This window comes from Lissotriton helveticus, chromosome 8 (genome assembly GCF_964261635.1).
Source record: "Lissotriton helveticus chromosome 8, aLisHel1.1, whole genome shotgun sequence".
Taxonomy (NCBI): domain Eukaryota; kingdom Metazoa; phylum Chordata; class Amphibia; order Caudata; family Salamandridae; genus Lissotriton; species Lissotriton helveticus.
Window position 1 is genome coordinate 937,233,061 of NC_136069.1, and position 26,629 is coordinate 937,259,689.

The 26,629-nt window shown below is 45.1% G+C and overlaps 1 protein-coding gene across 1 annotated transcript in view; it reads right to left on the reverse strand.

Annotated features, from left to right (window-relative positions):
* The window catches only part of LOC144773831 (interphotoreceptor matrix proteoglycan 2-like), an 896,924-nt gene that overhangs the window by 21,934 nt on the left and 848,361 nt on the right, over positions 1-26,629 (reverse strand). Inside the window, exons 16-18 of the mRNA XM_078658926.1 lie at positions 16,985-17,186; positions 9,253-9,332; positions 7,320-7,381 (exon numbers count right to left, since the gene is read on the reverse strand). Coding sequence (XP_078515052.1) covers positions 7,342-7,381; positions 9,253-9,332; positions 16,985-17,186 — 322 coding nt within the window. The 3' untranslated portion in view covers positions 7,320-7,341. The remainder of the gene's footprint in view (positions 1-7,319; positions 7,382-9,252; positions 9,333-16,984; positions 17,187-26,629) is intronic.

Below are 26,629 nucleotides of genomic sequence, written 5' to 3' on the forward strand. Positions count from 1 at the left end.
GATCTTTTCTCTCATCATCGGATGATGTTTTATTCATTAAATCTGAAACACGGGAGTTTATGCAAGCAAATATCGGCTCTGCTGAGCCCAGTATAGTATGGGACACCTTTAAGTGCTTTTTCCGAGGGGTAATTAAGAACAAGGCAGTGTTCCGAAGGAGGCAAAACACACAAGAAATAGCGTCCATTGAAACTAACTTACTTGCAGCACAAGTTGAAATAGATTCCAGTAGCAATGCTCCTAATTGCGATCTACCATTGTTGCATAGGAATTTGCTAGCGCTAAAAGAGAAATTGGCTTCCATCCTAAATCAACGCATCTTGCAGAAATGGGAGGTGAGCAACTTAGGCCACTTCGAATACGGGGAAGGAGCTGGCAAACTATTGGCCTGGAAGTCAAAAATCGACCAGGCACGCAACATCATACACTCTGTTATAACGAGTCAAGGTACTTTTTTTTCGGATACAGATATGAGAACAGCCTTTAAAGATTTCTTTCAAAGTATATATCAGGAAGATAGGAACATCACCTCGGATAGTATAGAGAAATGGCTGGATGGTATCTCCTTACCAGCATTATCCTCTGAACAAAGTGCATTCTTGGATAAAGTGATTACAGAGGGAGAGGTTGTGTTGGCTCTACAGGGCAGCAAAGGGGGCAAGGCTGCAGGTCCTGATGGCCTGCCAGCTGAGATCCATAAAAACCTGGTGGTATAAATATCTCCCTTCCTTGCTGTCCTGTTTAATCAAATACTGCAGGAGGGGGCGCTTCCACCAACATCTTGGAATAGTGCATCTATTACGCTTATTTTAAACCCAGGTAAACCTGCTACCAACTGTGGGTCATATCGTCCTATATCAATCTTGAATGCAGAATATAAAATCTTTGCATCCCTTTTGGCAAGCAGGTTGGCCCGGGTTGCCCCCGATATTTTACATCCTAACCAAAAGGGTTTTATCAGGGGTCGCCAACTTTATGAATTAACCTACGATCTAATAGGCGCTATAGATATCGCGACCAAGGACTCCATTCCACTGGCTATCCTCAAGTTGGATGCCACCAAGGCCTTCGACAGGGTCAATTGGACATACCTGTCGGGTGCCTTGGCCAAATTCAATGTGGGCGAGGGTTTTCGCAGAGCGGTAAAATTGTTGTACTATAGTCCAACTGCTTGTGTATTGGTAAATGGGGGCCTGTCTGAACCTTTTGCAGTTACAAGAGGAACACGGCAGGGCTGCCCTCTATCCCCTTTGTTATTCGATCTCTATATTGAGCCTTTTGCTCAGAAATTAAGAGAGGATGATACCATCAAGCCTTTTATCTATAGAGATTGTGAAAAGAGGGTGGCCCTCTACGCGGACGATGTCATGATAATGACATCAGAGATTAGCACCGCGTTTCCTGCAGCCATTAAGTTAGCCTTGGAATCCGGGGAAGTCGCAGGCTACGAGGTAAACGCCTCAAAGACTGAGATAATGGTGTGGAATGATGACGCGAGCGGATTTAACGAGCAACTAAGCACAAGTGTGCGTTATTTAGGGCTAAACATCGTCAAAGATATCAGTCAGATCGCCCCCTCGAACTTTGCTGTAGTTGCAAAAGAATGTCGGAAGCTAATGAGAGCTTGACAGCACCTCCCCCTGTCTTTATTAGGCAGAGTAAATCTGGTGAAAATGTCTATCCTACCGAAGGTTTCTTTTTTATTTAACACAATTCCACTTTTTTTTTACCCCTCTTTGTTGGCTAAATTACAGAGTGAAATTACTTCATTTATCTGGAATAATAAAAATCCAAGGATAGCCTGGAAGAAAATCAGGCTCCGCAGGGAGAAGGGGGGGCTGGCGGGCCCAGATTTGCAGATTTATGCGTGGGCATTTCAATTTTCACACGCACGTATGCTCCTAAAAATGCCAACAGATGAGGGTATTGGGAGTATGTTTCTGGCTTTATTGAAGTGTGAAGGAGTTGGGCAGTCTGGCTACTTGTTTAAATTTGGTGACCCCAAATTCTTTAAAAAAGTTAAACTAAAGGTGTTGCAGGGTCTGGCAAGAACTTGGGCCAAGGTGAGAACATCAATAAAATTGGGGTACTACTCTAGCAGAGCTCCAATATGGGATCTTCCCTTGGCTCCAGGCTGGGTGGGCGACACATTAGCACTCCCGCTTAGAAATGCTGGAATAAGAGTTTGGGGAGATCTGTTTTTGGAAGGGACCCTGCTTCCTTGGGAATATCTAGTAAGCAAGGTGGGGCCCAATCTCTCTAGTCTTAAATATTTGTAAATATCGAGTTGTGCTCAATCAGTAACCACCCAAACTGCACGCTGGAACAACATGCTATTAGGGGGAGGCAGTGAACTTGAATCTCTTTTGCTAGATAAACCGCCAGCAAAAAAAGAGATCTCTTTATGGTACAATCTAATACTGGAAGATACTGATGGCAATTTTCACCTTCCTGAGCTATTGTGGGGAGACTCGATGCCGGGCCTGAATGTGAAAGATCTGTGGTTAATGTCCTGCAAAGTACTGTGGGACTTAGTCAAACCAGCCTGGCTTTGTAGAAACCATCTTTTCACCCTACATAGGGCCTACTACTCCTCGCAGAGGTTGTCCAAGTTTTCCCTTGGGGGTCCAGTGGCTTGTGCACGGTGTGGCCTAAAAGAGGCCCCGGGCACTCATATGTTCTTTGATTGTCCTCCCCTAGCACCTTTTTGGGACTCAATCAGCAGCAAACTTTCATCTTCCCTGGGATTCACAGTAGTGATTGATCTCCGCATTGTCATCTTTGGAGTTGGGGACCAGACTTGTAGTCCAGCGAAGGACCTTCTGTTCTATTCCATCCTGGCGGCCCACAGAGAAATCTGTAAGCATTGGAAGGATGCTTCCATCCCTTCCTTTCATGACTGGTGCTCTTCAATTCTCCAAATCTCGAAACTAGACCTCGCCAGTGCTGGGAAACAAAAGAAGAGAGCTTTCTGGCATTTGCTTATTGGTCCCATTGAGTCTGGGTTTTTTTTTTTTTTTTTCTCAGGTCCGATGATTACGTAGCCATGGGTGCTCCCTGCTATGCCAGTCTCTTACTTTTCCTCTGGTACTCTGACAGGCAATAGCAATGGTGGCAACTGGCTCAATGGTTGTCATCTGCCATCTGGGTAACAAGGTGTCTTGATCGGTGTGAGCCAGTCATTGCTGTGGGGAATTTGTTGCCACTCCCTAACCACCATTCCTGCTTTCAGGTAGTGCAATTTGGTCACCACGTGGTTATCTCTTTCTTACTCCCACTTTGAATCAAAGATTAATGCTTTCAGTATAATTATCATCCATTCTTGAATTAATTCACCCACTGACCTCGGCTGCCAAGCAGCTATTCATTCATGCAACCCTGCCTCCAAACTTTATACAAACATTAAATAATTGGACAGAGTTCTACAATGAAAAATGTGTTGTAAAAAGTACATTTCAATTTGTTTTTACAGTTTACTAGTGAAGAAGCCCCTCCACCCAAAGAAAAATCCTTCCCTTGCCATGTTCAGGCTGGCTCACTATGTGCAGGATGAGGACTGGTCTGATAAAATTTGCCAGAGCTGCTTTTTGTTTCCAGTCCAGCCCTGAATGTGACAAAATGTTTTCCACATGTGTAACTATTATGACAATAGAGCATTGGGCCATGAGATGAGAGTTGCAGTACTGCAACCTGCAATTGCAGAATACAAGATAGTCTGTAAAATACACAGCTAGAAGGTATACAGTGCAAGAGTGAACTGACAGACAGGCCTATTAAAGATATAATAAATTAATGCTGGTTTGCGTGAGTGCAGCCATAACACACACACACACAAGTTTTTGCTTCGTAGCTGGTGGTGGTTGTGCACAGAGGGTGGTGTTCCCAAGCAGCACATACTGTTCTTTGAACAGATACTGCCATTTTAAATTAATAGATGAATTGTAGTGAGTTGCGAATCGTACAACTACAGAGTGCCTGGGACATCTAAAGCAAAAGTTCATCTCTTGTAGACATTGATGCTAGTTTTGAAGGAATGCATCCAAAAACACAAGTTTAGAGATTACACAGTCTTTTGTTCTTATTTTAAAACTCTAGTGAGAGTTGTAAGAACTCAGGTCTGACATTGTTCCATGACATGACTTGTCATTTTATTAATTTTAATGAGCTGGCATGTTCTTAACTCCCAAGAAGCATGCTACAAAGACCCTTTCCAGGTGAAGTACACCACACTGCCCCTCTCGTTCTCCATCAACAATTTATTAACACAGTACTTTGAAAGGAACACCTATAATAAATCATAAATTGCATGCGTAAACATAATTGTATGTACCATGACCTTGATAGCAGACTGGATGCGAACCAACTGCCTGAAGTTCAACTCTGCTAGGACAGAATGTTAGACATGGCATCCTTGGTTTAGTTTCCCCTGACGTTTTACCTTCTGATCTCCTGTTTTGACTGTTGTACTGATTTCATTTGTGTTGGCTTTAATACTCCGGACACTTTACCACTGCTAACCAGTGCTAGAGTGCACGTGCTCTCTGCTTGAAACATGGTAACATTGGCTTATCCACAATTGGTATATTTAATTTACTTCTAAGTCACTGATTGTGCCACCCACTTAAGTAGCCTTTTAAACATGTCTCAGGCCTGCCTCTGCAGAGCCTGTGTGTGCAGTTTTTAAACTGCTGTGTCGTGCTGGTAAGTTAATCCTCTTGCCAGGCCCAAACCTTCCTTTTTAATACAAGTCACCCCTAAGGTAGGCCCTGGACAGCCCAAGGGTAGACTGCAGTTTATATAAAAAGTAGGACATGTACTTTTAAGTTTTACATTTCCTGGTAGTGAAATACTCTTAAATTCGTTTTTTACTACCGCAGCCCCATCTTTCCCATGGTGTAAAATTGGGATTATCTTATTACATCTCACAAAGAATAAGTTCCAATTGGGAAGATATAGGACCCCCAAATTTGTGTCTCTGTAATCACAATTTAAACCACAACTTATGGTGAAATTGGTTTTTAAATTGCTATTCAGAAAATGCCACTTTTTGAAGGTTTATATTTTCTTAGTGTAACCTTTTTGGTGCCTTCAGCCCGTCCCAGGAATATAGGTCTGGGGTGGATGACAACTGGCTTCCTGCATTCCCTCTAGACAGCCACACACAAAGGAAGGGGAGGTGTGACTGAGTGACATGCTGATGGGTCACCCTGAACAGGATGGGTGGGAGGGGCTGACACACCTGAAAGGGCTGTGTCCTGCCCCCACACAGAGGATGGGTGCATACCCCTTGTAATGAGTCTGGAGTCAGGGCAGGGACGAAAGGGGTTCTGTGCCCTTCACAGCATCTTTCTGAAGTCTTGCCCACTTTAAATGCTTAACTGGGTGTAAGTACTGGACCTCTGATGCCATTAAATCATAACACTTCTGGAAGTGAGGGCATTCTACCAGGAATAAGGACTGCCATGCTGCTGGAGAGACTGCCACTTTGTTGAACCACTTTTCTGTATTGGCCTGCTATCCGCTGCCCCCTGCCTGGGAGTGAGAGGAACTGGACCTCATCTCCACATCCCAGAACCAAAGGATATGCATGGGCTTGTTGGCTTGCCTCCTGTTTCTGAAGTCTCAGGGATATCAAAGACATCTCTCTTCAACATTTAACCAGCACCTGGATTCTGTATGTTGTGAGTCCTGCTCCGCCAAGTGGTGCCGATTCAGTTGTGGGCCTTTGGAAGTGAGTTCAAAGTTCTACAACTGCCATAACCCATACTTCAACATTATTGTGCCAATTTGAAATGACTCATCGAAGCATCACACTTGGATGTATCGCTGCCACTGTGTGGAGAAGATTGATGCATCGTCTCTACAATGTGGGGAAAAGCAGTGCATTGCATTCCGACACAGCACGTCTTGAACCGGTGAATCGCTCATGGAACCAACGCATCCCCGTCATAGAGTGGAGAAATCCAGCGCATCAACCCTACTGCATGGGGATCACTGATGCATCTCGTTGCTGGCGACCAGGATCAACGTACTTTTGCTAAGTGTGCCCTGAGTGCGTCCTGTATCTGGCACACATACGATAGTGGTCCGCCTGAACTCTTGACTTTGTCCCAGGCCTGTGCGCCCAATTTACTCTTTAAGCTCGTACTACTTCTAAGCGCTATTTTCCCACAAAATCTTTAAAAATGTATATCTCGACTTCTACTGATTGGGATTTTGTCATTTTGGTCTTGTGTTATTTATAAAAGCTTTCACTATTGTTCTAAGCTGGCGTGGAGTCTTTTTGTGGTATTTTCATTGTGTTGCTGTTTGAAGTGTTGCTCAACAACTTTACAAATTACCTCTTAAGTTAAACCTGGCTGCTCTATGCCAAACTACCAGAGGGTGAGCACAGGATAATTTAGGGTGTGCTGTGACTTACCCCGAATAGGAATGTGGTTCCTGCTTGGACAGGGTGCATACCTCTGCCAACAAGAAACACAATTTGTAACATAGAAGTATTGGTCTTTAACAACAAGACCTCCCTGTGGGATTCTATCTGGTGGCTGTCGAAGCTACGACCAACATCCACACCCACAGACCACGCAAGAATTCTAGGAATCATCCTAGGTGACAAACTCAATATGATGGCTCAAGTAAACGTAGTGTGCACCTCTTGCTTCCACATCCTAAGCGTGCTCAGAAAGATCTTCGAATGGTTGCCTCAGAACACCAGACGGACTGTCACAGAAGAATTAATCACTAGCAGGCTGGACTATGGCAACACTGGAGATTCCAGCATAGACAAACAACTCTTTCACAGATTCCAGATCATCCAGAATGCAGCTGCTAGACTCATACTTGACCTCTCACGCCACAGCCACATCACACCGCAACTCAGGAAGCTTCACTGGCTCACCAGTCACAAGCGCAGCCAATCCAAACTTCTCACACACAAATGCAAAGCCCAACACAATACAGGACCAGAAGAATATCTGAACAGTCGCATACACTTTCACCAACCCACCAGACACCTATGCTGTGCCTCACTCGCACACATGGCCCGCATCCACAAAAGCAAAACTGGAGGTTGCTCACTCTCCTACATAACACTCAAGGCATGGAATGACGTGAATCAACACATCTTAGCCTCCTCCTCACTTATTGAGTTGCACAAGAAGCTGAAGACCTATAAGCACCTTAGGACCACACACCTCCACACCTTGCCCAAGTGCCTGGATACTCTCTCTGGTGATTAATGCGCAATACAAATCAATATAACATAACATTATTTAAAATATATATAAATATATATATCAAACCATGGTTTGGACTTTTACCTTGTAAAGAGGCAAAGAAGAACTAACTGGTAGGGTTTGCTTTCCTGGCCGCATCCATAGACCTAAAACAAGAAATGAATTAATGTATAATAAATATAGATCTGCAAACTATAATGTTTGGGATTACTTTGGTCATATGTTGTTCAAGGTGGTACATTTCATATGGATCAATAGGCTTTTCTCGTAAAAAATGTGGTTCAGGGTTAGAAAAAAGACAGCTGTTACAAGTGGGATATTGTCAAGAGATGATTCTCAATTCACATCACTCAAATCTTAGAAAACACCTACAAAATGCAAGAATATGCTAAGATCTCACATCAAATTCATATTTAACCTCCAATGTAGAGTATGTTTGCTTGCATTTTTGTTCTTACTGCAGGTGCGGAGGAATCTTAGGGTTTGTGTTTCAGTAAAATAGCGAGGCATGTGAAGAAGGATTTGGCAAGGAAAAACGTGATAACGAGCAAGGAGGTGAGACCCCATGGAGGAGAAGAGGAATGGGCAAGGACGATTGAAGTAGCAACTTATCAATATGGGAAATTGATGCCAGTGGACAATTTGTGCCGGAATTTTGAATATTACTGAGTTGATCACATAATTTACCTTGAAAGCACCTAATAGCTTATGCTGTAACTTAGTGAGGAACAAAGACACATTTTAGGACTTAATGAGGTTTAGACCTCTTCTTTTGCTTTGAGTGGCTTCATGCTACATGGCCCTTAGTTGGAGTTTCTTCTACTAAAGATTGACAACTGACCCATTTTTATCCATTCTTATTCAATGCTTCTTAGTTTAGAGTCGTCCCTTTGAAGGCAGTGTAGGGAAAGACAGCATGCTCAAGCTTACCTTTGAAAATCAACTGATGCCATTTAATGTTCTATTCTTATTCCTGATCATTTACATTGCTATAACTGAATTAGTTGCATGCGTTTTGTTATATAGGAAAAATCTCTTTAGGAGATTTGGGCTTATTCTGTGTGTCCTATATTTCTATACTGTGATGCTAAGATTGATTTATATCAATCTGTTTATGATTTTATAATTAAACCTTACTAATCAAACTTTTAGTTGTTGGATACTTATTGTGTATCTGAATTGGTTTCACTGTAATGAGATTATATCAAAATTGTTTTCTCCCTCTTGCCTCTCAAGCAACTAAAAAAGAATCTGGATGATTAGGGATGTTAAAGTGGGCCCGAGCTTTCTCATACACTTGGCTTACTTTTTACAGGAAATGATGTTCTGTGCTTTATGTATGAACGCTTTATGAAGAATTCTCTCAAAAAATAAAATGTGTAAAGTTTGAATAGATGCATTGATAACCACTGATTTTGCACCTCAATATAAATGCTAAAAAGATATTGTTAATTAAATTATATCTCCCCAGCAGGGGACTGATAGGTGCACTCATCCTGTAATCTATTAGTTTCTGAACTCATCTTAATGGAGAAAACTTTTTGCGAAAGGCATTCAGAGACACATTCCTAATTAATGTCAAACCACTTATAGGAATTATCCAAAATGACGAATAGAAACTGAACACTTACATAAATCAAACAAAGAAAAGATCTGTCATCAGATGGTAAAGCATTGTACAGATGCTTATAGAATTCCAACCATTAACATTTGTACAGCATTGTGTGTTACAGTTAGTATTTCAAAACCAATATTATTACATTTTGAGTTTACTACAAAAAAACAGTCAGAAGTTTATATGATATCCTACATTTAGAGTTGATTTTCTCTGGCAGTAAGCTCACCCCTCACCTACCTAAGAATGGATCTCTAATATAGAAGATTTGCTAAGCGGCAATTTAGTGCATCAAGCAAATTCTCTTTAGTAACATCTCAGAACTTATAAAGGCATCAGTGGATAATCTAGGATAACAGATTGATTCTCAACCTCACAAATAAATACATTGATTAATCTTACATTTGATGTTGTCTCACGAACTCTGCAAACTGTCGATCCTTAGCATAAAGTTCTAAGATGCGTATCCTGTCCTGAATTTCCTAAAGAATAGAAAACAGATGTACAATTTTATAGCATAACGCACACCCTACTTCAATACATTTAAATTCAATTTTGCTGTCTTAAATTAGGAATTATTAAAAACTTTCCTCAGTTTAGAGTGTGCAGGAGATCTACTGACACAAAAATCTTCTATAGGGCATTTGAGTTTCTTAAACGTTTCTTCATATTCTTTACATCATTAGACATTGCTTACCTACCATGCAATGCTTGGTTAAGAAATAGCTTGGTCATTACACAGGCAACACTTAATGCTGTATTTTACATGTATTTGCTAGTTCCCGTAGGTCCTCCAAAGTCTAAAGCAGACATGGACTAGTGTTTAGATATAAGCAGTGCTTCTCTGGAGGGTTACCTTTTTTCTTATACACTATACCGCAGGTACTCATAGTAGGGCCCGGGGGCCGCCAGTGGCCCGACAAGCCTTCCTTGGCAGCCCGCGGACCTTGCAGACATTGAACCTGTGTTTAAAAAAAAAAAAATGTAAAGAGTGTCAGCACTCCCCGCCGCAGCAGCGTGGACTCCGAGACACTTTGCTCTATGGGGGCGGGCAATTCACAATAAAGCCTCATTAACAAGTAAATGGTCTTTTAAAGACCTGCGAAGTACTCGGGTGCAGCTGTGTGTGTGCCCAGGAAGCTGGGGTGAGGTGACAGAGGGTGGCAGACAGTGGGAGACAGACAGAGGGAGGGAGATAGACAGAGAGAGAGGGAGACAGAGGGAGGGAGACAGAGAGGGAGAGAGGGAGAGAGGGAGGGAGACAGAGGGAGGGAGACAGAGGGACGGAGACAGAGGGAGACAGAGAGGGAGACAGAGGGTGACAGAGGGTGACAGACAGAGAGAGTAAGACAGAGGGAAGAGGGCGACAGAGGGAGGGAGACAGACAGATGGAGGGAGACAGATAGAGGGAGACACAGGGAGGGAGAAAGATAGAGGGACACAGAGGGAGGGAGACAGACAGAGGGAGACATACGGAGACATACAGAAGGAGGGAGACAGAGAGAGAGGGAAACAGTGAGAGACCGTGAGAGAGAGGGAGACAGAGGGAGGGAGTCCAGGGTAGACAGAGGGAGGGAGACAGAGAGAGGGAGACAGACAGAGAGAGAGGAGACAGAGGGAGACCAACAGAGGGAGACAGAGCTAGAGAGAGAGAGGGAGACAGAGGGAGTGAGACAGAGGGAAGAAGACAGAGGAACGGAGACAGAGAGAGGGAGACAGAGGGCGACAGACAGAGGGATACAGACAGAGGGAGGGAGACAAACAGAGGGAGACAGAGGGAGGAGGGCGACAGAGGGAGGAGGGCGACAGTGGGATGGAGACAGAGGGATGGAGACAGAGGGAGGGAGACAGATGGAGGGAGACCGATAGAGGGAGACAGATGGAGGGAGACAGAGGGAGGGCGACAGACAGAGACAGACAGAGGGAAGGAGACAGAGGGAGAGAGAAGGAGGGAGACAGAGGAAGACAGAGATAGAGGGGGAGGGAGACCGAGAGAGAGGAGACAGACAGAGTGAGTGAGACAGTGGGATACAGAGTGAGACAGAGAGAGATAGAGGGAGAGAAGGAGGCAGACAGAGAGCGAGAGAGGGAGGGAGACAGAGAGAGAGGGAGGAAGACAGAGACAGACAGAGATAGAGACAGACAGAGACAGGGACAGGGACAGACAAAGACAGATAGAGGCAGATACAGACAGAGAGACAGAGAGACGGAGAGGGAGGCAGAGGGAGGGAGACATGGATAGACAGGGACAGACATAGACAGGGACAGACAGACAGAGACAGGGACAGAGAAACAGACAGATAGAGGGAGAGACAGAGCGAGGCAGAGAGACAGTGAGGGAGACGGAGGGAGACAGAGGGAGAGAGAGAGAGAGGGTGACAGAGGGAGGGAAAGGGAGGAAAACAGAGACAGAGGGAGACAGAGGGAGGCAGAGGGAGGGAGTCAGGGGGCGACAGAGGGAAGAAGAGGGAGAGAGACAGAGGGAGGGAGACAGAGTGAGACACAGAGAGGGAGACACAGAGAGGGGGAGACAGAGAGGGAGACAGAGGGAGAGAGACAGAGGGAGGGGGGCAGAGGGAGGGAGACAGATGGAGACAGACAGATGGAGACAGGCAGAGGGAGACAGAGGGAGAGCATGAGGGCGACAGAGGGAGAGGGAAGGAGACAGAGGGAGGGAGACAGGGGACAGAAACAGAGGGAGGGAGACGGAGGGAAAGAAACAGAGGGAGAAAGAGAGAGGGAGACAGAGGGCAACAGACAGAGGGAGACAGACAGAGGGAGGGAGACAGAGGGAGGGAGACAGGCAGAGGGAGACAGACTGAGGGAGGAGGGTGACAGAGGGAGGGAGACAGATAGAGGGAGAATGAGGGAGGTAGACAGACAGAGGGAGAGAGACAGAGGGAGACAGAGGGAGGGAGAGAGAGGAAGAGAGAGGAAGAGAGAGGGAGACAGAGGGAGACAGAGGTAGAGAGACAGAGAGAGGTAGACAGAGAGAGAGGGGAGACAGACAGAGTGAGTGAGACAGAGGGAGACAGAGAGAGAGAGAGGGAGGGAGAGAGATAGAGGGAGGGAGGGAGGGAGGGAGAGAGGGAGGGAGACAAAGAGAGGGAGGGAGAGATAGAGACAGAGGGGGAGGGAAAGAGAGAGAGAGAGAGAGACAGAGACACAGAGACACAGATGTGTGTATGCCGGGTCTGGTGGCTCAGTGGACGAAGGCATCTGCTGCAGGGGCCAGTGTTCAACCTAATGGTCACCGTTTTTTTTTGTTCTAGCCGCGCCCCCTCCCCCACTGACTCCACCCCCACTGGTGCAGCCCTCTGCCACAAATCACACTGTAAATTTGGCCCCGGAGAGAAAGTTTGAGAGAACTCCTTCTAATAAAACTTTGTGTAGAGAATAAGTGACAATACTCCAACTTTGCAGCTTCTTGCTATGCTCTATTTGATACCTTCCACGTTTTTATTGGACTTCTTCATTACACCTTGCTCTTTTTTATCACCATCTTTTTCATCTCTCTCGGAGTGAATACTTCAATTTTACAACCACAGTTAAAGCTGACCACCATTTGACTCTGCGGTACAAAAGGGGTGGTGATGGACGGAGCATCTGAACCAATCAAACACTCACACCCAGTCAAAAGATCTGGGTTTAATCCATCATCGTTCTTTAGCCCACTCTGCCACCCCAGTTCAGACATGGCCATATGCAAATCAGTCTGACCCTGTGCCTCCTGGGAACAGTCCAGCCCGAACTGCCAAGCCATGCCTTCCCTGGACCGGAAAAAAAGCTTCCTAGGACCAGTTTCTGGCATTTTAGCCGTCTTCTGCCAGGCTTGCTTGAATCCAGTGGCAAAGTGAGCAAGGGACTCACGTCTGAGCATACCCTGCCAACTTATGGCGAACAAAGCGGTACAAAAGGGGGTGGTAATGGACGGAGCATCTGAACCAATTGAACACTCGATTATCCTTCCCAGAATGTGCCCAGACCTTTCAGCTTCAGCCTGCTGAGGAATTCCACTTTTTGCAGCTTAAGCATTGGGTACTACAACCACAGATATGGCAGGCCCTAGACACCAAAGGTTCTGGGATACACTCTTGGATACCCCATTACAGAAGAACCAATGGTCCTAACTATATACAAAATTATGTATGAATGGTACCTACACCCCCAGAGGCTTCACACCATTTTCTCTAACGCTTCGGACAGGTGCTGGAGGGGATACGGGCATCTGGGTGACTTTAGGCACATCTGGTGTGATAGCCCCCACATCACGCCCATCTGGAAGGAGGTACTCACACAAGTCAAGCAGATCTTGAGTTACCCGATTCCAGATATGCTAGAACACATGCTCCTGGGGATCTGGGATTCCAAGCTGAGGCGCCAGATGCAAGGGGACCGCTCAGTAATGTGGCTCTGCTAAGATGGCCGTAGCGGCAGCGTGGAAGAGAGCAGAGGCCCCCTCATTCACTTAATGGCACGCCAGATTGTGACATGCATTGGCGATGGAGAAAATGGCAGACATTGTAGAGGGATTTGATTATTTGTGGCCCCCCCTGTTAGAATACTTATCTGAAGGGCTGCCCCTGTTAGCTTGTGGTCTGATGCTACGAGCTCTACATTTCTTTCATATCTAGAGCTCCCACTGACTCTCCAGATTTGTGGACATGGCTTCGGGACGGAGGGGTTCCCTTCTCCCTGGGCCTTGACCTTTCCCATCAACTATATGTAATTTTTTCTTTGACTGTGACAACTTAGTTTAGGTTTTGTTTTTCTTTTGCTCTACGGGGGGTAGGATAAGACTAACCGATAAGATTCTTTCTGTGGAATTCCCATGGGTTCACAACCTTGATGATAATTTTAGGATCCGAAGGAAACCTGGGAGCTATAGGTTCACAATATTCATAATGTGCCAATTCCTAGTTCACAAACTGTATAAGATCTTTTAGCACACTGTTATGTTCGGCTGACATGATACATTGGGGTCTCCTTCCCCTACATGTTGCCTTGCATTTCTGACTATTCCTATATCTTTGAAACCAATAAAAAGATATTTGACCAAAAAAAACATTAAAAAATGGCCATCTGTGCATGCACATTGATGCACACAAATGTGCACATTCTTGTGGCAATTTCGATTTTTTTTTTGTAATAAAGAATTACAAAAACTATTAACCTCTCCCGTGCTCATGACGGCCCCCGGCAGTCATGAGTCACGGGGGCGCGTGCGCACGACGGCAGGGGGCCGTCCGAGCCACACCCGCGATTGGAATGTCCCAGCACCGCAGCAGAATTCGTACTGCAGCGAAGGTGTTAAAAGATGGCCACCTATGCATGTGCTTGCATATGCAAGCGCTTATGTGGACTTTCATTTTTTTATGTTTTTTTTACAAAATAAAAAATATTCAAAGATGACCACCTGTGCTGGCAAAAGCACACACAAAGGGCAATGTACTTTAATGGTTTAAAGCCCAGTCAAATAGGGCGCAACTAGCAGTACCCATGCATGATGAGGTGCACTGCAAGCAGCTGCGAGTACTCTGCAGGTGCGCCCAGGTAGCTGTCAGTCCCTCACAAAGTGGAATAAAACAAAACAATTTGGATTAAAAATGGACACGTTGGTCTGCAAGGCACCGGAACAGAAGAGGACAATTTTCACTGAGGCTGAAGACTGTGCTTCAACAGAATGTTGTCATTCACACAGAAGTGAACCAATGACTGAAGGGCCAACTCGTTCCCCTGTGCTCTATGCCACAGTGGGTGGTAGGAAAATGTTAATGGCACCACAACCGTCCAATTAATGAGGAAGTTGAAAAATAACTCCTGTCTCATAAATTCGAATAAGACAGGGGGCAAATTCACAAGCCCCTATCGCCACCACAGCGTCACTTTCAGTGACGTTGTGGTGGCGCTGCCTTGTGAATAGGCCAACTTTTACTCTGTGTTTAGTGTGAAAGGCGCGTGCAGTGGTTGTTGTGGTGGGTGTTCCACCGCAACACCCATTGATATGTACACTGTATGTATGTATACTTGTATAGCGCGATCCTGTCACCCCAAGGGCATCCTGGCGCTTATTCACAAGGCAGCGTAAATAGGAGCTAACGTCAAACTAAAGACCAGGAAAACCCTGGTCCTAAATTGGCGATACAATGAGAAATGCTTTTATATCTCCTCGTTTTTGCATTTTCCATGTGTGCTGCGTTGGACAGCACACATGGGAAATGCAAAATGCCAAGATTTGTTTATGTACAGGAAGGTGTCCCTTCCTGTACATAAATAAACCTTTTTTTAAAAATGCCGTTTTGTAACTTACATGTGTTCTGCATGAAGCAGCACACATGAAAGTTACAAAATGGTATTTAAGGTTTGTTTATGTGCAGGAAGGGACTCCTTCCAGTACATAAACAACCCTCCCTGCTTGCAGACACCCTTCCACTCTGGTGCAAGTGTGCCTGCGTTGGCGCTAAGTTGTGAAACTTAGTGCCATCGCAGGGGGAAAAGCAAGGCTGCACCACATTCTTGTGAATATGGTGCAGCCATGCTTTTCTGAAGTGGCGGAGGGAGGCATTAAGCCAAGAAGGCTAACACCTCTCACCTCCAATTCCTTGTGAATATCCCCCTAGAGGTTTTGTGAGCTCCTGCAAGTGTACATTTTTCCGACAAACAACTGGGTCTGATTCAGAAAGATTTTGTTGTGATCTACTCCCGGGATGCAGGAGACAGAGAAGAGTCACTGCAAAATCTTTCTGATTCAGGCCCATTCACTAGTTTGAAACCTGACATTTGTTAACAATAGGCGCGAACACCTTAATAAAAGTCTGCGAAGTGTTAGATCTCTTTAAGCACTGTTGGCGCGTTTTAAGAAGATAAAATGTGTAGGCCCTTGCTTTGGTGTTTTAATAGAATAGGTAAAGTTCAAAGTGGCATCTATGCAATTCATTCAGATCTATTGTAACACTTTTTACGAACTGACTGGAACTTAAACTAAATATTTTTCAATGGTTGTTTATGACATAGGTCCAGCAAAATATAAAATGTAATGCAACATCTAATGCTCCTCATTGTGCATAAGGGAACATGAGTACCTGAGATATAGGTCTAAAAGTAATTCTCTTTACTGATATTAAAAAGTATATTTATTTGGTATGTTTCCTGCTACGCTTCAAAGTATCGTCAAACCTACATAGTGTGTCCTAAATATCGTCTGCAAAAATGTAAACCCTTTGGAATTAATAAACAAAAATTCTACACGAGACCGGACGATATTATTTTGTAAACTATGTTTAGGTGTTTATTTCAGACCATGTTTCTATCTGTAGATAGTTCTGATATCGTTCATGTAGGTGGCTGCCCTAATTTCCCTCGAAGACATGCCGCAGCTAAATATTATTGTGCCCGGGCACGTGCGCGCTCAATCGCCCAATGAGATAAGATACAATAATCCTTTATTTGCGTCATTAGTTAACATCATTGCAACCGTTTACATTAAAAAGAAACATAGGTAAATAGACAGGGAATCGGATTATCCGATTTTACGTGTGCTTAAGTTCTCAAATAAAGTCAAAGAGAGGTTGATTAACATTTTCAGAGTGACATCACTAGTGTATAATGGTTCCAGGTCCCTGACTGGAGGAAGATTTAAAGCCAGTGCGGAGGAAGATCAGAAGCCAGTGCTTCCCGGATGGGAATAAAGTGCAAGTTCTGTGCTCCAGGATCGCAATTGGAAGGGTTTTCAGCGCAGTTGAGACCCAGAGATTTGAAATCGTTTTTTTGGTTTAGGGCTTGCTAAGGTTAAAATCCCTGGCTGGGGCGGGAAGGTGAAGTGCAGATTCTATGAGCCAAATAGAATAAAGTGCAGGCTCTCTGTGCAAAAATCGCAGATAGAGGAATTTCCAGTGTGATTAAAACCCTAGATCATCGGTTGCAATGTTATTAGAGAGCTCGAGGCAGGGACCTGGCAACCACAAGGACAGTCATTTTTTTTGCACTATGACACGTGCTTAAACCTTCCTTAAACTGAACCCATATAATTTAATTTCTCTGACCCCTTCTAGGGGAAGTTATGACTCTGTCAATGACATACGAAGTCCTTCAAAATGAAATATTGCATTTGTACTGAGAAGGGTTTTCAACTTACGTCCTTAGTAAGTTCACTGTTTTCATATATGTGCCTGATCTCTTCGCTGCTGAAGTCGGTTGATGTCTCTGGACTGGTTGAACTGTTGGAGGTTACTTGGGGGTATCTTCTATAGTAGTGGCTGTATCCAGTAGTGTCACTCTCGTACATGGGGTTGTATTTAACTGCATTTTCTACTGAGGACAAGCTGTCACTTGGTCTTCTAAAAGAATGAAAGAATGCATATTTGTTAGAAATGGGATTTCTGGTGGGCTGGGATATGCACCTGGACCAGGAAGGAAACACCACTCTAGTCAGGGTAAGCTAGATACACACTAAAAGAAAACCTGTTCTCACCCTCTTGTAGCTTGACTCAGGGCAGTCAGGCTTATTTAATGAGGCAATGGGTAAAGTATTTATGCAACAAACACACACAGTAGCACAATCAATACACCAAAAAAGACTCCACACAGTTTTAGCTCAATGGATTAAATTGTGAACAAAACAATACCAAAATTACAACAATCCAATGTACAGAAGTTAAAATATTGAATTTCAAAAGAATAAGTAAAAAATGGCACTTGAAAGCAAACAGCGCTTTAGGGGTTACTTGAGGTCGCGCTGGACTCTGGCAAAGTCAAAGTTCGGGCTGACCACAATGGAGTGCCAGCCGGCTACAGTACGCCAAGCAAGCCCCGGTCAACAAATTATCTTTCCTTGTTGCAACAGTAAGGTGTGTCATGGGATGCATCGATGCGGGTCCTGCAAGTCAAGGATGTGCCGATTTTCTCCACGCGCTGATGGCAATGCATCAGTTCCGTAGAAGGGTGGTGGAGTCAAGAGGCGTTGAGCAATGCACCAGATTTTATCACACAGTCAAGAGGATGTGTTGATCTTTCTAATCTGTAGCAGCGTCCATACACTCAATCTCAGAAAGCAAAGTGCGATGCGATATGCCAATTCTACTCGAGCAACCGGGCTGATGCGCAGGTTCTGCTACATGCAGACAGGATCTGCATTGAAGTCCATGTTGCAAGTATCTGGGCCACTTCCAGTGAGCCAGGCACAGGAGCAGGGGTAAAGACTTTGATATCCCTTGGTCTCAAACAACAGGAGGCAAGCCAACAAGCCCTTGGAGCACACTTGGAGTGAAGGCAGAATTAAGCTCTCCTTCAGCAAAGTCAGAGAGCAGCAGGCAGCAGGTCAAGAAGCAGAAAAAGAGGCCTTCTTGATCAGCAGTCCGGTTAAGTCCTTTAAGCAGCACAGCAGTTCTTCTGGCAGAACTTCAGTTACAAGTCCAGTAGTGAATGCCTTTAGGGGGTGAAATACCCAGTATACCCAAAAGTGCCTCTGATGTGGGGGCCACTTCAAAAGAGATCTCTCAAGTGCACAAGTATCCCTTTAACCCTGTCTTGTCTGCCAGACTATCTGTGGGGGTTAATTAATCCTTTGTGTGGGGACAGGACACTGCCTATTGAAGTTCCTCCCTTCCATCCTGCCCAGGCAAGGCTGTAAGAATGCAGATTTATGTAGATGGTTACTCAGACACGCCTATCCTTCCTGTGTTGTTGCTGTCTAGAGGGAATGCACAAAGGGTTGCTGTCACCATACCAGACGTGTATTGGAGACAGACTGTCAGGCACGCAGATCAGTAAGTGCAGAAAAATGTCCACTTCCTATAAGTGGCATTTCTATAACAGTAATGTTAAATCCAACCTCAACAGTGAGGAGGATTTATCATTACCATTACAAATATATGAAACTTGAAAAGGCTGGTCCTCTCTGAAAAGGAATTACTGCTGAAAAGTGCATTAAGGAATTCCCAATGCTAACCTATGAGAGAGATATGCCTCACAGTAGTGACAAATGACTTTGGGTGTTTGTCACTACAAGGACACATAAAGAGTAAATACACATGCCTTACTTTTTACTTACATGTCACCCTGCCCTTAGGGTTACTTAGGGCCTACGTTAAGGGTGACATATGTAATAAAAGGGGAGTTTAAGGCTTGGCATGTAGTTTTCAAAGCCAAGTCGAAGTGGCAGTAAACTGCACACACAGGCGCTGCAGTGGCAGGCCTGAGACAAGCTTGAAAGGTAACTTCTGTGGGTTGCACAATTAGTGTTGCATCCCACTAGTAGCATTTAACTTACAGGCCCTGGGTAAATGGTATACCACTTAACAAGGGACTTACACGTAAATGAAATGTGCCAGTCAGGTATACAGCAATGTCACCCTGTTTCAGGGAGAAGCACATGCAATTTAGCACTGTTAGCAGTGTTAAAGTGCTAAGAGTCCTAAGGCCAAAAAAAAGAATCAGCAAAACAGGAGGTAAAAAGCATAAAGTGTGGGGTAAGACCACCCTAAGGATGACGGTCTAGCAAAATTGCTAAAATGAGGAAGGGAATCTTTCAGTGTCATATGCACACACATATCCCAGGAATAGCTCCACTGCTTCCACAGACGTAGATATTAATATTGGTTTATTTGTTAGACGTGAACTCATAGCCACATTTACTTTACCCAAGAAAAGCTCAAATTAATCCTATAGCTCAATGTAAAAGAACAGCTGCTTTTACTGAGACCCTTGATTTTGAAATGTTTAGTACTATTAACATAAAAGCCACTTGAAACCAAATACATCAAGGTACTTCCAAAATTACAGTAAAACTACTTACTGAAAGTCCATGGCGAGACACTTTATGATACAGTAGCATTGTAATGCACGTGAACTATGAAAAATCTGTCTTGAGTGTCTGGTGGCAGACAAGTATTTTGTGTAGTGCTGCTACTTTGGCACTATAGGTTTCCAATTTTGAGGTATATAAATAGCTCTTGGAACCACCATTATTAGAGCTTAAATAACCAACTATAATGCAGATAAGACCTCTGCTTGTTAGGCACAATTAAGAGTAAGGTGCTCAGAAGAGATCCACAGAACTGCACACAGGTCACTTCAGAAGTGGTAGAATTGCTGCGCAGGAGCAGCTCCTCCTTGTAAACAGCTAATATAATGTGCTTCTCCAAACTACATTTGAGTACATAAACTGTAAGCAGTAAAGCAAGAGACATTGGTATCAAGCAGGTAAATTACCTGTGCGAGGAGACTGAGGCCTGCACATACAGCTTATGAAAATATGTCAAACAAAACATGAATTGTGACACTTTGGTAGAAAATGTATGATGATGCTAGGGATAGGCAGCAGACATAACAAATGGCAGGAGGTTACCAGCAAACTGTAACCAGATAATGTAGAGCTAGAGAAATCCAAGACTCGTCCCTTCCATGGAAGTCTATTTTTAGGTCTCATCTTTAGATGTCTGTTAATATACCTTTAGTGTCCAGGCCATAGCATATATTTTGAATGGGATATGGGTCAGCATGAGTGGATGACTATTTTGTCTGCCTCAGTTATCTATTCTTGATTTGATGGCATTCCTTCCTTTCCTTGTTTTAGTCCCATTCCAGAGCATTTTGATCCCAGTGTTATGAATGAATGTGTTATATCCTTCCTCAGCATACTTGAGAGGACTGTTTATTTATTTGTTAGTGAGAACTGGAATGCATGTGTTTCCTTGCTCACACCCCTGTTTTCCTCTTCAACCCTTCACTCACCCAAGTTCTGTGTTTTCACTCCCCAATCATTCCTGTTCCAACCGCTGCCTGTGCAGTGGCGTCACTAGGGTTGGTGTCACCCGGTGCGGGTAACTCATGGTGTCACCCCCTCACGACTTACCGCATGGACCTCCTCCGCTTCGAGTCCGCCAGTAGCTTGCACTGCAGTATTTGTTGTAAGCAGGTGCGCTTGCACAGTGCACTAACATAACTGCACGTAATGAGTGCACTGTGCCGCGCCCCCCCCCCCCCAAAATAGTGCCGACTGGGGCGTAACGCCCCAGCGCTCCCCTAGCTATGCCGCTCGTTCAGCTGTGATGGCAATAGGTAGATGATGGACGATGGGCTGTGATGGCAATAGGTAGAAGATGGACGATAAGCTGTGATGGCAATAAGCAGAAAATGGATGATGAGCTGTGATGGCAATAGGTAGATAATGGATGATGAGCTTTGATGGAAATAGGCAGAAGATGGACGATGAGCTGTGATGGCAATAGGTAGACAATGAGCTGTGATAGCAATAGGCAGAAAATGGATGATGAGCTGTGATGGCAATAAGCAGAGGATGAGCTGTGATGGCAATAGGTAGATGATGGATGATGAGCTGTGATGGAAATAGGTGGATGATGGACGATGAGCTGTGATGGCAATATGTAGCAGATGGACGATGAGCTGTGATGGCAATAGACAGAAGATGGACGATGAGCTGTGATGGCAATAGGCAGAAGATGGACGATGAGCTGTGATGGCAATAGGCTGGTATGGGCTATAAACTGTAGAGACAATATGTTGGTATAGACAATGAGCAATAAAGCATTTAGCTGTGATGACAATAGGTTACCATGAACAATGAGCTGTAATGCAGTGTGCTGGGATGGTCAATGACCCATGATAACAATTAGCTATGATGATAATAGGTGGCGATGGAAAATGGCGTGTGATGGCAATAAACTCGTGGGATTGACAACGAGCAATGAAGGCAATAGAGGTTGATGGACAAGGAGAGATGAGGGCATTATCCTGTGATGATTACAGGTTGCGATAGACAATGAGCTGTGATGTAATGAGCTGCGATGACGATGACAATATGTTTAAATTGCATTTATATAGTGCTTACTACCCCTAACGAGGGGTAGAAATATGTGCCATGGACAATGACTTGTATGGAATTGAGCTGAGCAGAGTTAGAAATACGATTGAGCCCCCTCTGTGAGGGAGGGCTCTGGGAACAAAGATGCCTTTTTGTACAAACTATCAGTAGCTAGCATGGGATAATTCTGTGCCTGCATGCATCCCCTATTGGTTTCCTTTGGCTGACAGATTAGAGACAATTATTTTCACAGCACCTTAAAAAACGCACTAGGCAAACTGTTCATGTCTGTATCCCCAAATGACGGATTCAAAAGGCTGTGTTCTGTGTTTAAACCATTTGAAGACTGCTAGTATTTTTAAAACATCTTTGCAATTCCATACAATTTACTATTCTTGACAACTACGTGCTAGCTAACCTACTAAAGAACGTGCAAAAGCTGTGATACAGTTTTTAATATATATTCAGGAGGCGCTAGATGGGTTAAAAATAACTAGCTGCTGTCTGTGCTTTGACAGCCAGGACATGAATGCTGCATACACTCTAAACCAAGCAATAACGGAAAGTGTCAAAGCAGCTTAACATTTACATAAGGAGAAGCGTATTAACCAAGAGGTCAAACTAAGGGGGTCATTAGGATCGCGGACGGACTTGCGTCCGTCCGCGAACCCAGAGCAGGAGGGAACCTCCGCATGGCATGCGGAGTTCCCTCCTGTGCAATTAGGATGTGACCGCAAGGGTTGCGGTCACATCCTCTATTTTTAACATTGCGGTGGGTGGAGCTTCAAGCTGCACCCGCCGCAATGTTAAAAATGCACGCATTGCATTTGCATGCAGTAAGAGGCAGGCACCGCGCGGTGCCTGCCGCTTTCTGCATGCAAATGCAGGGGGGTACCATAGGTACCCCCCATGTGCACCCCCCACCCCCCCTTCACCTAGGGGGCCCGCAACGGGCCCCCGCAGTGAAGTTCCGTATGCTATTCCACGGCGGAAAACCCGCCGCGGAAAAGCATACTTTACAGGCCATCCTAATATGGTGGACGGTGTCTGACAGACACCATCACCATATTAGAGCTTTTCCGCCGCGGTTGTAAGCCAGCCGCGGCGGAAAAGCTGTGGACGGAAACCAGGACCCACCAGCCATCCTAATGTGGCGGTGGGTCTTTGGTCAGTCCGCTGCGGTTTTTCCGCATCCTCTGGGCCGGCGGTGCCTTCCGCCGGCCCCGAGGATACGGAAAAACCGCGATCCTAATGACCCCCTTAGTTTGCATTAATTCAGAGTAAGGCGTTAGCCTTGCTGCTCACTCGGCTCTCACCTCAGGAACGACCAGCTTGTTCTGAGGCAACATCAGTCGTCTGTCGAGCATGCTAGAGGGGCTCCGAGTCCAGGTGGGCAGGCAGCACGGGGCTCACATGAAGATATCCACTAGTGAAAAGTAACATAGGCAAAGTGGCCTTCTGAGGCCTAGTCGGGCAACTTCCTGGGACCCTGTGACAGTGCTCTAGCGTGCTGGTGGCTGCAGGAACTGACTGCGGCTGCGCTCATCTGTTGCCAGTATCCGATCCCGCTGAGCGTGAACCCATCAACATCAATTAACCGGCAGAGGGGGCGTGGCTGATAGTGATGACGTCAATTTGTGTTCAATTTCATAAAGAAAACAATCAATAAACATTGGAGCATCATCAACTCCGGGGGTTTCGATTTTCCACGCCCGAGATTTGCGTTTAAACGCAGCTCCAATTTAAAGGACGCACTGATCCATACAAGACCCAAAAAATGTAACACAAATAACCAGAGTACATTATGGGATCTCCCCGCCAGTAGAGGGCCATTTTCCTTGTGGGGGGTGTACAGTATGTCCCCAGACTAGTCTAACCAAAGAGATCCAATTGTCAAATACTTTTGTCTGGCATATGCGAAGGCATACCAATTGCAACAGCGCTAAATGCATTTACTTACTCACTTGCCCCTGTGACCAACACTATATTGGGATGACGATGAGACAAGTTAAATTGCGCATTCAAGAACACAAAAGTAATATCAGATGCCTCAAGACACACACACAACTATACCAACACTACACACAACAAGGACACCCAGCTGATAGCACCCGCTGGTTGGTTCTAGAATGCCACCCTGGAATCACCAAACAGGGCCTGTTCAGGATTGAACAGAGATGGGTGCATCGATTGAGACTAGATACAGTGGGTCTCAACGACGCCGTCCCTTGGTCCTCCTTTAAAAACTAGACCCAAAAAAACTAGACCAAGAGAGTGACCATCAGTAGTTTTCCATACATTTATTTGATTTGGTCTATCCTATAGATAACACAGATCAAGTGCACCTCCACCAGTGACCCCCCCAGTGACCTACCCAAGTATTGGTCACGTCCCCCCAGGCAGACCATCATCCCTACCATCAGAACAATTAACTCGCCCCCTTGGGGTGTATTTAAAAGTGACATTGACTCTCCCTTGCCCACCCCTTCTTCACCTGTATAACCTCCCCTGTGAACCACACTCTTTCCTCCTTTCTGAGGAACGATCAATTGATATTTGACGCCATTGTGACGAGTTTCTTAACCCATTTACAACTTTGGATTTCATCACCCTATGGAATATGTAAAATGTATTTCTTAGCATGTTCGTCATGTTTGTGCAAGACAAGTTACAAATTAATTAGTTTGAGCTCCACGAGTATACGTGCTTGCTTTCAAAATCCACTACTTTGTTTATATATTCCATACGTCCAACGTGGCCGCCGGGTGGCACCTTCCTTGCCGTCAGCTTAATCAGACCGGCATTAGTCTCTAACATCTGCCTTTGCGCATGCGCGGATACTGACCGCGTGACCACGCCCCCCGCTGGACTCGCCGGATCACGGAGATGCAGGGTACAAGAGCGCTTTGACCACCGCAACTTCCCACCAGTCGCTCCGGATCCCTAACGGATTACGCGTGGGGGTAGGTTTGCAGGCAGAGACCGCACACCGCTTGGGTAAGTGTCCCACCAGCTTCATTTCGTGTCGGATTGTTACCGGATTTTCACCATGACAACAGTTGTGGCCGATTGCGCCATTCCACACTGGGATTATTGTATACGATGTGAGCGGTAAACACGGGGCATACTGGCATCTACAGGAGACGGTGGGCTCAGCTCCGTTTACTAGATGACACACTGGCAGGAAAGCGTGGGTATAATCTCCCCTCAAACTCCCGCGCCTTCGGCTCCTGATAACGCTGTGGATTTGATTTGGTTGATGAGGCCCAGTGCTTTCCCCTGTCAGTGTCCGCTAACAGAGTAATGGCTGCCCTTCAAAATAACCTTGATTGCCTAAATCTGCCACTTTTATCGATCTGAGCAGTGAGCAATAGATGCCAGGTAGTGTACTTGGCTCGATTAGCCCGGTTGTGAGTGGTTGTTACCACGACTTGATACCGGCTTTCGCTGAGGATATAATTTGTCCTCCCCCCCTTTCTTAGGTGCCTGACTCTTCTGTGCAGGTCCCACAGGAGCAGACTGCGGGGCACTTTAGGGATACACTTAGGGTAAGCGTTTTACCATCTTCTTTCCCTTAGGCTCCTTTGGGCCTTTTTACCAATTTCAGTGTGTGTCTTTATTGTGTAGAGAAGAGTGCACCTAGTTTTTATAGGAGACCTACACTGACGATTCTCCGTATATGTTCTCCTTTTCTCCCTAGGTTGCACCCTTCTAGGCAGGACCAGTTGGCCTGCTCCACTACTGACCTTAAGACTAAAGGTTGTATCAACAAATTTTTAACTCACTGTGTAGTACTGAGCACTGAGGTCCTGAGGACTTGCTAGAATTGCAAGAAACATGTCGACCTAAATAGAGGGTTGTAGGTATTTCGCCGCCAATACTCGTGGCGTATATCTCCCCTCCCACTATTTTAACCAAGGGAGCTAGCCACACCATTAAAGTTCTTTGTGGACTAACCCACCTTTTTTAATTCACTATCACTTTTTCACGACTACACATTCATCTGCCCTCTCACACGCATGCACCATATGGCTGGAACAAAAGATCTCCGCTAAAGAGCCCCTTCGCGGGTGCCCGTCAGACATTGCAGCGCCAGTCTGACGAGGAGCAGAACCCATTTGAGAAGCATGACACCTAGCTTGCTGGGTGTGTGAGGGTTCTAGTTCCCAAGAGGGAAATTCCCCCCCTTCCCTCTTGAATATCTTTCTCTCTACACTATACATACACACACGCCTTTTACATAGTCCTATCGGGGAACTTTATACTTCTTTTTGCTACTATGGATTTTTACAATCCCTGGGCCTGATTCACAAAAGTAATCTGAGACAAAATCCTAACTTTATGACTTGCGGTACTCACAAAAGGTATTTAGTAGTAGTAAAGTTAGAATTCCTAACTTTACTACTACTAAATGCCTTTTGTGAATACCGAAAGTCGTAAAGTTAGGATTTTGTCTCAGATTATTTTTGTGAATCAGATCCCCTGTGACTTCAGTACTGTATTGTTGAAGGCGGCTCCCGTTTAGCATTCCCCTCTTTCATGTTCCACAAGTAAATTAAATCTGGGTATGCCCAGACATGGGTCCTGAGCTCCCTGTGTCACTGGGACCACGCTGTGCCTGACTGACGAGTCCATAACAAGCCCAAAACCAGTCCTGGTTTTCTTGCGTTACAGTTTAGGAAGGACCTGGCTTGCCAGGTCTGTGTGAACTGTTCCCATGAGGAGCAGGGTCAAGATTGATTTGCATATGGCTGGATCCAAACCGAGGTGGCATGGTGAGCAAAAGAACGATGAGTTGAAGTGCTACCTGAACTATTGCCACTGGTTAGAATTATTGCAAGCAGCCTCCCATCACCTTTTGTGTGTTTCACAAATTAAAAAATGCCACAGATGTGTAATTATTTTGACACATGAGCTTGTATGCCAGCCCCAACTATTTTCTGCAAAGCCATTGGTGCT